General features: G+C 38.4%; 1 protein-coding gene across 2 annotated transcripts; it reads right to left on the bottom strand.

Annotated features, from left to right (window-relative positions):
- Nucleotides 1–11,299: 11,299 nt before the first annotated feature.
- LOC115670306 (uncharacterized) lies at nucleotides 11,300–14,743 on the bottom strand. Of its 2 annotated transcripts, none has more exons than XM_056320023.1 (7): nucleotides 14,320–14,743; nucleotides 13,514–13,600; nucleotides 13,129–13,386; nucleotides 12,795–12,964; nucleotides 12,653–12,701; nucleotides 12,423–12,569; nucleotides 11,300–12,043 (listed from the first exon to the last, which is right to left on the bottom strand). In XM_056320023.1, exons 1-7 carry the CDS (start codon nucleotides 14,473–14,475, stop codon nucleotides 11,666–11,668), a joined length of 1,245 nt encoding a protein of 414 aa, XP_056175998.1. In that variant the 5' UTR covers nucleotides 14,476–14,743; the 3' UTR covers nucleotides 11,300–11,665. The 2 variants fall into 2 exon arrangements, with proteins under 2 accessions (XP_056175998.1, XP_030447409.1); XM_030591549.2 differs by having other exon boundaries at nucleotides 12,653–12,706; nucleotides 12,800–12,964; nucleotides 14,320–14,742.
- Nucleotides 14,744–15,802: the final 1,059 nt, after the last annotated feature.

Here is a 15,802-nt window from a genome sequence, read left to right on the forward strand (position 1 = left end):
TGGTTCCTCGACCCAAATCTGGTCTCTTTAACATGCCTTATGATATCCTTCAACACACGTGAAAGACGACTGCAAGACTGATCTGACGTGGAAAATGACAGATTTAGTATGAAAAATCCACGCGTGTTGACATATATGCATTTTAACCGATAGTAAATTTGGGTCGGATGTATCAGTTTGGGATGTTTCATGAGACTAAAATTAATTACGAGCAAATGTGTAATGAGATACCTAATTGGGATTTTTAGTGATGTATTTGCCTCGAAAGGTATCGAAGCCCAGTCAAATAAGAGACTCCAACGCTCATCTCCATCCCCCAATTGGTCCAACCACCATGAAGGCCAACCCCAAACAACTTTTGCTTGCCTACATGCATTCAAGCCATTATAAGATCTTGAGAACAAAACATTCGATGCACGACACAATTAATTGCGACGCATTAAAACTCAATGATCGAAATGGGGTCAAAGCAATTCCGGATCCGGATCCGAGTGGAGGGAAGAACATCATCACCCAAATCAATGCCCAAGAAGATACTTTCCTTTTTCATTTAAATTCAAATTCAATTATGGGTCAAGTTTTCCTCCTTCTTCTTCTTCTTCTTCTTTTTTTAATGTTTCACGGGGTCAAATTATCTTTTTGCCTTTAAAGGGGGGCAGTTTCTTGACTTTGGCCCAAAGAGAGGTAGGAGAATTTTGAAAAATGGGTCCGTTTCCTTTTCTTCAATTTTTTTTTTATCCCCCCCTCTCTCTCTCTCTATTTTGCTGATTAGAAAATGACCTGTGATCAGGAGGAATTTGTCACGAGACAGAGTAATAATTATTTTTTTATTTTTTTTTGAGGGTAAGATGGGAAGCATGGGATGATGGCAGCATGCTGCAGAGAAAATGGTGTCCTGATTATGCATGCCAACCTGACTAAATCAGCCAGGGGGACTTCGTACCAAAATGCATGGGGCCAAAAAGGAAAATGGGTTGCAGAGGCTATATTGTCCACTGCCACTCATGGCAAAACTGAGGAAGATGTGATGTTGCAACGTGGGGATCAAGGTGCTGCTGGGACTCTGTTTTTCTTCCTTGTTTGTTTGAAATTGGTTGAATTTGTGGTGGAAATAATTCTGACGGTGAGTTGGAGGGAGGGAAAGAGAGAGGAGAGGAGAAAATTGGGATACCAATGTGGGTGCAGGTCGGATAAAAAAGGGGAGATAAATTCGAGTGATTTATCGGGATTTCGATTATTGGCTAGTATTGTTACACTGACTTAATGAGTATATACTAATAGAGGTGAGCATGGTCCGAGTTTGGTCTATCCAACACCTAACGTAGGGACCAATTTGCATAATGTCAGTCCCTAATTTTTGGGACCGAGGAATTACCCTATTGAGCCTGGAATCAAGGACTGGGTTTCAGGGTCAACCCGGGATCAACTGATTCTTATTTTGTGTCGTCTTTGTATTCCTTAAAAAAAACTAACATGCTCTTTGAAATTACATATCCACTGACAATGCGATACTGAGCAAACAAACGATGAACACCAATACTAATTAAATAGAAATCTAAGATAAGTTAACAATAGAAATTTCCACTAGCCAAAAGCAACAAACCATCACAGAAGACGAACACATAAAATAAAATAAACACTAAAAGGTTCAAAATAGTAACATAAAACATGAATTATAAAACTTCATATCTTAAATATTCATAATTGATTGCTTCAAAATCTGAACACTCGAAAACAAAACAAACAACAGACATAGCTAATAGCCTAATACTTAACCATGGTTTTAAATTTAAATTATATTAGTTCAGTTGATAGAACATCTCATTATTCAATTTCAATGTGTAATCTCTATTTATCAATGGTAATCACCTTGGTAAGACAATCCATATCTAAAACAAAAGAATTTGTTCATCAAATATACAAAAGAATTAATAAGTAAAAAAGAAATATGCATGGCTTCAATTTACCCAATTCATACCTTTCGGCATTCTTAATGCACTCTTCAACATTAATCAACTTACCCAATCCAAACCACCAAGCCTTCCTCACTCCTTCAAGCGACGTGGCGTAGCTATCACTAGAACCAGATCAACAAAGTCATCTGCAACTCTCGAATTCACAAAACTCAAAAGATAAAACCACTTAAACCTTAAGTCTAACTTATCTGAAACATGGAAAGACATCTTTAATCCCCAATCATAACCAAGCAAAATACTCTATTCCAATAAAGTTAAGCTCATCGTCCACTAAGCCTCGTAATAGATGAATCGGCAAAATAGAAAATCGATATGAAACGGTGAAAAGAATCAGGTACACATCTATAGTAACAGAGATACAACTAATTTAGTCACTGGAGGTAGAAGCACGAACAGGAGGGAAAGAGCATCAATCGTTGAGTCCAGCGGAATAGAGAGAAGACGAAGAAATTGCCTCCGAAGAGATGGAAATGGAAAATTTCAACGATAATATGAGATTGAAGGAGAGAGGGAGACTCTGAGAGAGGAAAATGGCGAAAGAAGAAGAGGGGCATATAGTTATATACCTAGGGTTTGGACCCAAAAAAAAAAGATAATTACAGAGCCCCAGGACTAGGGACCAACCTGCACAATACAAATTCCAGTAGTCCCAAGACTAAGGACTCGTCCAGTGCCCCTAGGAATCGGACCAGGACTAGTTGGGTTGCACCGATCCAAGTTCGGTCCATGATCAATCCTGGACTGATGCTCACCCCTATATGCTGATTAAGGTTCTCTACTACTAGGCCTTTTGAGAGAAGAGCATTATGACCAACATCCAACTTAGGGATTTTCTTTTTTTAAATTTGAGGAAACTATATGTTGTGATCCGGTACGTAGAACAGCCAAGCTATACATCTTGGGTAGACTTGGAAAAAATTCGGCATCAAGTCCATAAGACTAAGGTGTTTTCAAAAGAGAGCCCAGTTAACATCATGATTTTTTAGCTGAGATATCAATAAGACTTAGAATTATATCTTGTTAAATTATTATTCAATCAAATAGGTTTCTTCTCAATAGTTAATTCTCATTTCAAGACACTTTCTCAAATAGGAAAGGGGTTCAAAATGATTCTACTCAATAAAAATATTATACTGGTATTCCAAAATATATGATGAAGTTCTCTCCAGCTTTCATTTTATGAAGAGTATATTCATGCTTTATATTGATATATGGCATAATACCTTATCTCAATCTCTTTTTTGTATCACTAAGAAAAAGGTAAGTTGTAACAATGGTTGAGATGTTACCATAGGTATCTTTTGTAACGACCCACACTGACGAGAGTAGAGAGCGGAGGATTGCTGGGATAAGAGGTTTCAAACAAGATGCGGTTCCTTGTAGTCTTTCTGGATGGCGAAGGAATAGAAATGAAGTGAGTTAAACACTGAACACGAAAAATATTTGTGCCATGGATTATACATGTGAAATTGTAATTAACTCTCAAAACACATTTGAACTCCAAATGTTGATCGCTATTGAGTAAGAGTACTACCAAGATGAGTAACCTATCGTGTGTGTGGAAAAGGACAAAACCGTCATTTATGAGACATGCCAAAGATGATAATGCATCGAGTAAATTAACCTAGATATATAATAGAAGGACCCACCTCTAGTAGGTGGATGCTTCAAGGACCAACTGTTGAGAAAACCACATATTAGATTTTGAAGCTAACAAAAACTATCCATTTTCAATTTTGAATTTGATAATTGCATAGTAGTGTCATTCATATTCAATCTTTGATTGTCTCCACCATGAAGAAAGAGTCTATATTAAGAGGTTATTATTCAGACTCTATTTATGGCTCAAATATCGTGACTAAGGAAAGTTATAACAGCAGTGTGGATATCGTCAAATCCATTATACATGGATGCATTTGATTATTTTAGACTCTACGCTAAAGCTGGATACTTTTAGACGCATGTTCAGAAGTATAGAGACATATTCATATGCATGAAAATATATTCAAACACAAAATTTTAATTGTCACATCTAGTGATCTGGCCTGGATTTCCATTTTCAAAAAGTTTTGATCTTCGATCCCAAAGATTGTTTTGCAACTAAATCCTTCATGCAAAATATCTTTGATTGATTATCAATCACTTCGTAGACAAGTTGCCTTCGTTAATCGAAGAACTCCACTTATGGAAACTGAAGATTTGTTTATTGGGTGACCAAATCAACGGGGATTCAGATCTTATCTATCCACGGCTAATAAATCTTCGTTTTGTAATCTCGTCCAATAGGTTGATTAGAGAGTGATCCTCTGCAGACTATCCAACGGGTAGATTGGAAGTGGAGGAATATAAAAAGGAGAACAAAGTGCCGAACAGAAGAGAGAGGTCTAGAATAAAAAAATTCAAAAGTTTGAGAGTATTTTGATTCTGCATACTTGCCTTTCTTGAGCTACAAAGTGTAATCTTTGAGAGGCACTGAAAAGAGTGAGATAAAGAGACATATCATACATTGAGTATTATTATCACTCAAAGTTGTAACATCTTAATTGATTAACTAGTGAAATCCACCCAATAAATTGTCGGCTGGAAGAGTGAACATAGGCTTGCTCTAAGTCGACATGCAAGAAATAAACTTGAAAAGATCTAAGAAATTTATTTTAGAGGACGATTAGTTGGAAGTGAATTTAACAATTATCAATCTGACAAACTTCAATTGACTCTCACTTAAATTCTCAACATATTTGGTTAATATTATCGGTTTCTATAATTATTACCAAGGTTTACAAGATTCAACTTATTTAAATTGGAAAATATAGTCAGACTAAAAAAAGATTGGAAAATATAGTTCAACTCTATAATTTACGGCTTTTTCCAAAAACTTACGATGAGCACATTTTAAAATGTTACAAATATGCTGATATATCGATTTTATTATCTTACGACTTATACAAAGGTCTCATGGCGTTTTGTCGTAATCAAGAACAAAAGGTCCTAATTCCTGATAATTTACGACGTTTTTCGGGAGCTTAGATATTTTCCTTGTAACATTGTTCAAAATGTCACAAATATTCTAATTTAAGTACTTTACGACTTTTTACAAAGGCTTATTACCTAATGCCAATTATTTAAATATTTTGATTGATTATAGATTATCAATGTTTTCCTAGAGCTTGTGACTTTTCGTCGCAATGCAGTTTAAGGGGTCATGGTTATTTTTACATTTAACATTTAATATTTAACGATGCTTTTTAAAGACTAATGATTTTTTGCTAGGACACGTGCAAAGTGCCGTAAATTTCTAAATAGTTAAATTCTTAATATTTTACTATGTCTTACAAAAGTTGCGTCGTCCACTCTGAAGATATTGTGAAATGTCATAGGTATTTAATTTTTTTTTATGATGTTATACATGCTCATAAGACAACTTTCAACGTAATTCGTTGTACTGTTCACCGGCCATCATAAATACTTAGGTCAATATCACGAAAAACCACAAACTGATATATATGTGATAAATTGGTAAATTTCCAAATAAGGGCCTGAAGTGCCCTAATTTTCTCAAATAAGGGCTTGAAGTGGACTTTGTATCAAATAAGGATATGAAGTGACACGTCGGTCTCAAATAAAGGCCTGAAGTGGCCATGAGAGTTTCAAATAAGGGCCTGACTTCGTCGATCACCGGACGGCGAAATATTCGCAGTCCAATGACCAACGAGGTCAAGGGCATTTTCTTCCAAAAATATTTTTTTTTTCTTTTTTCCTTTTCTTTTTTTTTTTCCTTTTCTGATCTTCTCTTTGTTTTGCCGGTGGCCAGTTGCCGGTGGCCGAGCCAGCCATCAACGAAGCCGGGGAAGGGCTGGGTGAGGGTCGTCCTCGCCCAATCTGGCGAGGGCCACGCTCGCCGTCAACAGGTGAGGGTCACCTCGCCTAAATCTGGCGAGAGGCAGCCTCGCTTGTTGCCGGCGAGGGTGGCCCTCGCCCAGATTTGGCGAGGGGCAGCTCGCTTATGGTCGGCGAGGGCAGCCTCGCCCAGCCCTTCCCGGGCTTCATCGGTGGCCGGTCGACCGGCCATTGGCGAAGAACAAAGAGAAACCAGAAAAAGAAAAAAAGGGAAAAAAGAAAAGAAAGGAAAAGAATTCAAAAAAAGTTAAAAGACGTAAATGACCCCACCATTCAAAAAGTTAGACCCTTCTTTGAAATAGAAATAGCCACTTCATGCCTTATTTGACACAAAATCCACTTTGGGTCCTTTATTTGAGAAAATGAGGGCATTTCGGGTCCTTATTTGATACAAAGTCCACTTTAGACTCTTATTTGAGAAAATGAGGGCACTTCACACCCTTATTTGGAATTTTCCCTGATAAATTTACCCTAAATTAATTTTTTTACCATAAAAAACCCCAAATTGATATCCCTGTGATAAATTTACCCTAAATTAATTTTTTGACCACCAAAAACCCTAAACTGGTACATTTGTGACAAATTTACTCTCCGTTAAATTGGATTAATATCACAAAAAATTACAAATCAGTACACCTGTGACAAACGGAGAGTAAAACCCCAAACTTGTACACTCGTCAACTGTCATGTGTCATTCAACTCAGAATTTTGACGGGAAAATCTAACGGAAACTAACAGAGGGTAAAATTATAACAAGAGTACCAATTTGGGGTTTTTGGTGATCAAAAAATTAGTTTGAGGTAAATTTATCACAAATATACTAATTTGGGGTTTTTCATGGTATAAATCCTAAATTTAATGAAAGTTTCGTCATGATTATAAAAGTGCCAATAAATTAATGAATATTAGGATAATGCCATGGGTGGCATCATTATTATACTTTTTTTTGTTCGGAGCGTGATTACTATACATTGAAAATGTCCAAAACGCCTTTGAGTCACTCAAACTTTAACTAAATCCACTCATGAAACTCATATTTATCCACAAGGTCATTGATATTCATCACATGTTTCAACCACCTTCTTGTTTCACCCACTCTCATAACCACAATTTACTAGCTACCATCAGAACTATTTTACCACAAGCTTTGCCAGCAAAGTTAGACACTTATCACTCATTCATTGAGAAACGTCTCCTTCGTTTTCAACCATATGTTTTAACTATTGAATGACATCATGCATGACATAAAATTAACATTGGTTAGTTAATGTTTAAAATAATCTAAAGTGTGAGACTTCTTTCTCTTTCTCTAGTTGGGGCCTTGAATTTCACCATGAAATCCTCTCTCCATTCATCATCGTCAATAATTCTACTTAATTCCACAATCAAATTGCACGTATCCAAAGAGCCCAATTTCTAGGGATTAAAGTTGGTTAATCCAACGGTTACTCTTGATTCTTGTTTAATTTTAACTTGAAGTGAGGATAGTATTAATGATAACATAATGAGCTAAGAGGCAAAACTATATTTATGAGTGATCTTAGGTGACTTTGTATCATGGGTGATGTTAAGTTGTTGATTTAAGATTGATGCTTGTTAATACTTACTTTTACTCTCGTCATAAGATATTTACTACTATTACGTGAAAAGTCCACTGTGCTCATAATACCAATTAGAAGATGCTATAAGTTATCTACAGATCATGGCTATATTTCGTGAACAAAAACATGGTTGAGTGATTTCAAGAGAATTTTAAATGACTTTGATGGGCAAAGTGTTATGGAGATGAAACTATGCATATAAAGGGGCAAAATAGTATATTTGTGTAATACAAGGGCAAAAAAAGTAAATTCAAAACATATAAATTCCTTTATGAATACTGAAATTTTATTTTATTCAAATGTTTATTAGTTAGTGATTAAAATTAAATTAATTAAAGCAAATATAATCGGGTAAAGAGATCTAAGTATTGTAGAATTGGGGTTATTTTGTTATTTCAAAAAGTTAGAAGTCTCATAATTAAAAACTAAAAATTTTGGGGACTGTTTACATGGGAAGGATGCTTATGATGGTAGTTTCTTAGTTATTTTTAAAATTGACTAGATTAGGCAATTTATTGTAAAAGTAAAACGTTTGCTTTGTATGAGTATGTATACAAGATTTTGGGAAAAGACAAATATTATACCGTCCAAGACAGGTCTTAAAAGGATATAAAGTCCTATGATTCATATTCGAGATGATGTGGCTTGAGTATTTTGTTGTGAGAATGAATAGAGAATAGCTATAATCATGCAGTTACACAGTCGTATATTTATCATCGCTGATGTAGAGCAAACCCATGATAGATGGGTCGAGGCGTGGTAAATAATGTTTTTATTATTCCGTCTCTCATGAGTTGGTGATAACAATGTCTTGTTAGTTGAGATAAGTCCTAACCAATGATGAGTAGGGATAAATGCTCACCTGTGTAGATCGGTGAGCTAACTACGTGATATTTGTGCATCATGAGATTAGCATGTGCATCCATATGCATTTGACTGCAAAATTAAGTGTTAGCTCATGGCATCTATTTTTTCATTGTACAAAGGATCATGGTCGTTCATAAATAACGCATGAATGACATTAATTTACATGAATTTAGATAATAAATTGATCTCTCTATTGACAAACATATGCGATGTCACTTGTTGATTGCTATTGTGCTATTGTGCTTTCGATTTTGGCAATGAGTAGATCTCTTACTCTGGACTTAGAGATTTTATTTATTGGGTTTAGATTCACCCGAAAATATTTTACAAATTGGTCGAGTTTGGAGCTGAGGGACATTTATATTAGCGCTTCCTAAGATCTCTTTTAAGGACTGGATTATTGTGCCCGACAAAAGTAGGGGGTGTATCTTTTGTACTTGGGAATTTCATTATGTATAGTAAAAAAGAAATTGCGTCCATCATTTGAGGCTCAATTGTTAATTCATTCGAGATCCAAATCGTGTGGAAAATTTAGGTGTCTTGACAAGAAAAATCAATAATCCATATTCAACTCGACTCGTGCCCGAAATAGCCCCACCTCGAAAAATCGAATCATTCGGTCATCCAAACCAGACCAGATTCAAAAACTAAGAAAATCGAATAGTAAATGAACCCAAACCCAATGTTGGCCGAACTCATGCAAACCCAAATTCAAATCTAAATTCTGTTAGTTAATGACTTGTTTTATGAATCTAATCTGAAATCGAATTCAATCGAAATTGAGATTAGTCCCGCTCATCGATTAGCCGGCTCTACTGCAACATAAATGTAAATGTACTTGTGTCTAAGCTATTCAAACCTAGCGAGCGAGAAGCCAAGGCAAGTAATGGTCCAAACGGAACTCGAACCACATTTGAAAAGTAGGCAACCAAGCAGAACCCGGACGTTCCGAATCCGACCCGACTATACATGAATGATTTTTTTGTCAACCGAAACTACCTGAATTCATATACGAGCCGAAACCAAAGTTCACCAAGTAGAAACCGATTCGATCCACTCGTTTGCCCGCCCACCCCTCACCGTTGTCGGGTGACAGTCGGCGCCCTCTCGACCACTACCTAATTAGCCCCTCACCCCTTCATCTCTCCGTTTTTGCCCTTTCTCTTTTCTAATTCATCTTAATCCTTTTCGTAAAGTTTTTGGCGCTTTTCTGTGGTGCGCCCATTTATCGCTACATTAGCGCCATACGTGCAAAAATTAAACGGAAAATTAACAAAAAAGAAAGAAAAGGGCACACTGATTATCCATCCAAGAAGAGCCGGTGGACTTAAGGAAGGACTCAAGCAGAAGGCAATGACAAATTTTATGAACCGTGAAACGAGAGTCGCAGGACTCGGATCCACACTCTTGCAACAAGTTTTAGGGTTCCGGCTATAATTATTCTTGAAAAATATCAAGGATAGTTTTGTCTTTCACATGTGATGTCAGTTTCAGTCAAAAAGGCATCCGTATCCAATAATGCGACATTCAAAATACAAGACCAGAATAAGAACAGTTAGGTCTATCGGTTTGGTTTATTATGGGAAACAGTCAAAACCAAAAGGCAAAGAAACCATTTGCTTTCTCTACGCAGCGACCACGACCGAAGGAAGATAACACCAGAGCACTTTCATAGAACAAAATGCCAACCAAATGGGGCCAAACTAAAATTATTTATTTTCTTGAAGTTACTCAATCGAGAATGAATTTAAACTTTAGTGATTAATATGGCTGCCGTCTGGTTTGTTCCGGCGGAGCGAATTGATTATCTCGCCAGATCTCAGAATCAGGTGCAAATTTTGACAAGGTTTCTCAGCATTCAGATTCATGCATGGAGTACAAGGACAGTTTGTAATGTCTAACTAGGTACAGGGGGTTATTTAGCTCTCCACCCTCAAATATGATGCACCCTTTTTCCTCCCTCAAGCACCCACTTCTGATACTCCTATGCATCATCATCAGCATTCACATTTGTAATTCCCATGTGTGTAGACTGTACATCTTTGGTTCAACTTGCTATGCATGGCACTGAGAGGCTTTTCTAGAGCCAGATGCTGAGAGCCCATCACATCCACACTAGCTCTTTATTTTCTAAAATTTTTTATTTGAATATCTCGAGCCAAGCTTCACCCTGTTCAACGTGCTAGTGTAGTGAAAATGTTTGGAGATTATTTCCTTTTGATCAGATCGTAGGAAATACATCGGATAAGTAATCAAATTGAAGACCTTCCGTCCAACGGCTTTATCGATCCCTCAGACAGTTAAGATTAGTCATGCTCTTGCAAATCCCTTCTTCTCAAGACTCATAGAGTCATGAGCACTGGTACTACCTGCTAGTGCCAGTGAACCAAATTAGTGCAGGCTCAATCAGGGGACTGCATTATTAAGGCAAAACGGAGGCCAACTAAAAGTCAATTGCTATCATCTTCACACCCATGTCTCTCACATCATAGTATAGGCAGGTTGCTGAAAGTGACATGCAATGGACAAATTCATAAAAAGTCTTCCTACAAATCCATTCAACTTGAGGACACTTTTGGGTCAAGGAATCTTGGAGTTGGGCGCCTCCAGAACATCAACCGGAATAGTGGCATTTTAGGTTAAGCATGTGAAATCTTTGGGTGTTGTTTACCAATAAAGAAATAGAAAAAACAAATCTTTGGGTGTTGGGTTGATGTCTAAGTTGGTTGTTTTTGTTGTTTGTGACCGTGTGAGTGCTGTGCTTTTGAAAAGGAGATGCAAATGGGGATAAGATCTGTCATCCACTCACGTCCAGCTTTACTCCACACACTTTCTTAAGAAGAATACGAACCTTCAAAAGAAGAAAAAGAAGATATCATAGATTTGATAGCTTTTCAGGTGATTTGGCAAAGTGCGAGAGGAATATAGCATTCTTGAAAATTCACAAAATGGTACAGGTTAGATCAAAGAGCCTCGGAGAGAGGATGGTTCATTCATTCATCATTGACAAAACACTCCAAGGGAAGGAGCAAACAAACAAATAGAATACAAGGAGTATTCAAGGGCCTGTTTCTCTTAGGGCTCTGAGAAAACTTTTGGCCAACCCCTCTAAAGACCCACTTACATGGAGAGAAATATTCTAAGTGAAAATACAGTAGAGTCAAAACTTTCCCACTACAGAAAGGCGAAAACATGTTCCTAGGAGACCCACCCTAAAAAAGGACCAAGAAAGGGGTATACAGAAGAGAGAAAAGGGACATTGACACTAGGGTTGAATGATACATAGGGAAACAGAAAAAGGAGGATTTTGGGGACTACTTATTGTCATGGACAATTAGGGTTTTTGCCAGGACCCCCATAGTAGAAGTAGTGACCCCAATCGCCGTTATCGCCGGTTTGGACATCGTAGCAGTTGGATTGCTCGGTGAAGGTGCCAATCCCCTTAGGAGCCTTGAGGTTGTTGGAGCTGTCAACGACTTGAATGTTCCTGAAATAGCTGGCCTTCCCGAATCCTTCTTCAGGAAAATGGCCGCTTCCCATTTGAGTTGATGTGTGTTCACCTTCGGGTTCCGAGTTCACAACCTCACCTCCCCACTCGATCATGGAAGCGCTGTCCGCCAAGTACGAGAAGAGGAAAGAAGGCCAATAACCGAGGACGTAGTCGTTCCCAAATTGCATCCACCAGTGGCCTTCTTTTGGGTCCTATTGGAAATTTCATGAAACTTCAATTAGCGACAGAGGCTAAGTAAACATGAAGAAAGTGAACAGCAACTAGAATATGTTGATATGACTTGTGATCCTGTACTATCTGTATGATAGTCCTTACATAAAAATCTAGAATACGCCCAATTGGTAATAAAACAACACACCCGGCATGTGCTGCTATGGCTTCTAAAGTAGTTAAAGTTCAATAATTCATATAATATATGAGGACTACACAAAAGACAACTCCAACTGGATGTCACATTCACATTTCTTGATGGTACTGCCTCCATTTTCTTTAACAACATTTCTGAGAAATTGATTTACAGTCAGTTACAGCAATTTAATAGGCGCAAGTCGTTGGCATTCTTGACTTTACCTTCCAGATGAGTATACTGATGTCGTATTGAGAATTCCGGTAAGCAGAAACAGGGGAGATGCTTGCTCCCATTGCTATTTCATTGTTGATTTGAATGAAACCGGAGCAGAGGAGGTTATAGCAACCCGTGGCTTGATACGCATCGCTCTGTAAAACAATTCGAGTTGAGTAAGCCGAAGGTAAAAAAACCATCAGACACAGCAAATGTACCAATGTCCGTAAAGGTTTACCGTCCAGTAGGTGAATAACCTAGTGTTGTTATCGCCATACAGATCTGGACTGACCTGTACACATTAGTCAAGAATTTAAGCAACTGCATAACCAAAAATATCAGTTCCTACAAGCATCAATGGAAAATCTATGGATTTTGACGTCACCTGCCAACCGGCCTCAATGCTATTCAGATCTTCACCGAATGAACCTCCCAATAGCCAGAGCTGAGATAAGCTGAACTCATTGGACTGTTGAATTTTAGGTTCCCAGACATTTATGGTTGCTTTTGCTCCATAGAAACTGTCTCCCTCAACATAAGCTATTGCATGCTGAATGCTCCAAAGAGAAACAAACAAACTAAACAAGATCAATGACACAGAATCCACATCAAAAGGCAAGAACAGGAAAAAGGTTGAAAAGCTACTTCATTTTCTTTTCCAGAGGGAATTAAAAGAGAGAGAGAGAGAGAGAGAGAGAAGAACAGATGCTTTACCTGATGACCACTCTCATTGATGAGATTAGGGTCAGCGGACCTGGGTTGTGGGATGCTTCTGCGCTTCTTCCTTCCATATCTCTTAACAGAGCTTGCTCTCAGGACATCATCTTCCTTGGTCCTCCTTACGGGGATGGTATTTTCAGGGCATTTCCCATTCACGTGCCACAGCTGATTAATGGGGTTTGCTCTTTCTTTGGTGCTTGTGGCCACTTTGTTCTCGTCAAACAGGCCTTCCGGGTGATATGTAGGTCTCATCTGGTGAGGCAAACAGCACCCAGAAAGACAGATCAAAAAAGGGTGATGGTAAAATTAGCAAGGAGAAAAGCAAAGAACATAAGAAGAGACAGAAAAAGAGAAAATCTGCATAAAAATGTAAATGCACCTGGATTTTGTGGTCTTTGAGGTAAGGGTGATCAAAGGCTGGTTGATCAGATATGGGGACACAGTCAATAACATCCCCATCTGGACTCTGAAGCACATTACAAAACACATGAGATCAAAAACATGAAACCCCAGGTCCATAAGAAAACAGGTTTAAAACAGAAAGTATCTATCACAGTTTTAAAAGCTGGTACAAGTGAGCTAAATTGTTGCGGTTCAGTCCTATCCAGAGAATCCGAGTACATTGTTATTTCATCATGCTCATTCAAGCTTCTAAGAGGGCCAGATAGGCATCATTTCGAGATTGTGCCTTCACATCCAGAAGACTCAGGAGTCAGGATACTATTGGAGCTCCAGCACCAAGATCCCAACTGACCCAGAAAAGGTTGTTAGTTATAAGACGAAGCACGCACCCATTTGCTTCATTCTTAGTCTGCAATCAATTTTAATTAGGTAACTGAAAAGAAAAAAAAACAACCTCTTTTAAATAAGGATGTCATGATTCGGTCAGACCCAAGAAATAGGAGGTAAGCGTTCATCCTCACTCAAAACCTCTTTCAAATCAAAGAAAAAAAGCATTTCTTATTCCAATCATTCAAATTTCATTTCTCAAAAAATATGAAGCCACTGAACCTGTGCAACAAAAAACGAAGAGCTGTGATTTTCCCTTCCTTTTTCTTACTTTCCCCCATTTCTTTTCCTCAGCGACCAAACATTTAAAATCAGTTAAAGCACGACCTGAAAGAGACTTTACAAGTGGGAAAGAAAAGAAAAGAACAGATAAAGCAGAGGAAAAAGAGGTGAAACCTGAATGCTTTTCACAGCAGGTTTGTTCAAGCGCCTCAAGTGCTTCTGAACCTCAAGCGTCTGCTTCGAACCGGAGCTCAACCGGGCAGCTCCGGACAGAGAGATCAAGCTCCACAAGCACACAATCACTGCCAAAGCTCTTCTCCTCTTGCCCATTTTTCCTCGAATCAAACCTTTCCTCGAAAAGAAAAGAAAACCCAGAAAAGAAGCACCCAAGAATCACCAAAGAGACTACACTAAAGACCTCAGTGTAGCATAGAGCTCGAGCCCTCACCACAACACAAGGCGAAGAACAATGAACTTGACTCCTCTCCCTCTCTCTCTCTCTCTCTGCTTATCCTGCGCACACCCCTCACCCACAGGCCTTAAGCCAGAATTTCCCTCAGTGGGGAAGGCCCTGCCTCCACAAAATTCCAATAAATATTTTTGCCCACTTCCCCTCCCTCCCTCTCTCTCTCTCTCTAAAAAACTGCTTGCTTTCTCTCTCTTTCTCCTATGTGGTAAAGCTCACTTTTTTCTTGTCATGTTCTCCACCCTCTCTCTCCCCTCTGCTTTTTCATTAATTAATAAATCTGCCCACCACCACCTCTCTCTGTCTCTCTCTCTCTCCACCGTTGCGGGGGTATCAAAGTTCCTCTTTTTATCCACTGTTCCGCGACCCAAGAAGGGCAGAAAGGGGAAGAAGAGAAAGAGATGGTGCGCGAAAGTTTTGGACGGAGCGCGTCCTCTGTACCAAGGACATGGACATGGACGTGGGTGGGTGGGGAAAGCGAGTCGCCGAGTGACCGAGTCACTCTCGCTCGGTGACTTGCTCGTCGTCGCCGTGCGCTGCAGAGAGAGAGAGAGAGAGAGAGAGGGGTTCGGCAGACAAGCCGACGTCGTTTTTGTCGCTTACGAGGATCTCCGCTGTCCTCCTTTTGAGAAAACCCCGGGTCACGTTTTGGCCTTCGTTGCCCATTTTGCCCCTCCCCTCCGAGTTTCGAAATTGACCCGAGTTGTTTAATATATACTAAACACTCTCTAAATTTTAATCTAATTTTCACCCCCACCCCTACCCTTTTTGCTTTTATTAAACTTTTCATCTTTGCACACTAAAAGGGCGCGTTTATTTTTTGGTTAAAGACTTGAAAACACTTTTTTTTTTAACTTTTCCGTTAAAATTAAGAAAGTGTGAACAATTAAAAGTGAATTCGCGAATCAATATGACCATATACTGAAAAACTCAGAGCGTAGGAGTCGCAATGCTCCGAACAAATTTTGAAATTTAACCCTTCTTCGAAGGAAAAATTAAAGCATAATTTTCTTAGTTAGCAAAGTGGAATCAAATCTTGCCTCTAATCTCTCTTTCGTTTTTTTTTTGTAATGGGCATTCGTGAATCTGGACAAACATTTCTTCTTTGCAGATCTTAGAATGAGAAAAAAAGAGAGTAAATTCTTTGCTATTACATAATTAAATACATTGGGCTTTTCTTCTTAATTATGT

Source organism: Syzygium oleosum, unplaced genomic scaffold, assembly GCF_021117445.2.
Source record: "Syzygium oleosum isolate NSW1041296 unplaced genomic scaffold, Sole_v2.1 Sole_v2.19, whole genome shotgun sequence".
NCBI classification, from domain to species: Eukaryota; Viridiplantae; Streptophyta; class Magnoliopsida; order Myrtales; family Myrtaceae; genus Syzygium; species Syzygium oleosum.

Coding starts and splice junctions, on each gene's coding strand:
- LOC115670306 (XM_056320023.1), bottom strand. CDS start 14,475: ATGGGCAAGAGGAGAAGAGCTTTGGCAGTGATTGTGTGCTTGTGGAGC. Junction 12,702..12,794: donor GAGGCCGGTTGGCAGGTGAC/GTCAAAATCCAT, acceptor TGTACAGGTCAG/TCCAGATCTGTATGGCGATA. Junction 12,044..12,422: donor TCAGTATACTCATCTGGAAG/GTAAAGTCAAGA, acceptor AATTTCCAATAG/GACCCAAAAGAAGGCCACTG.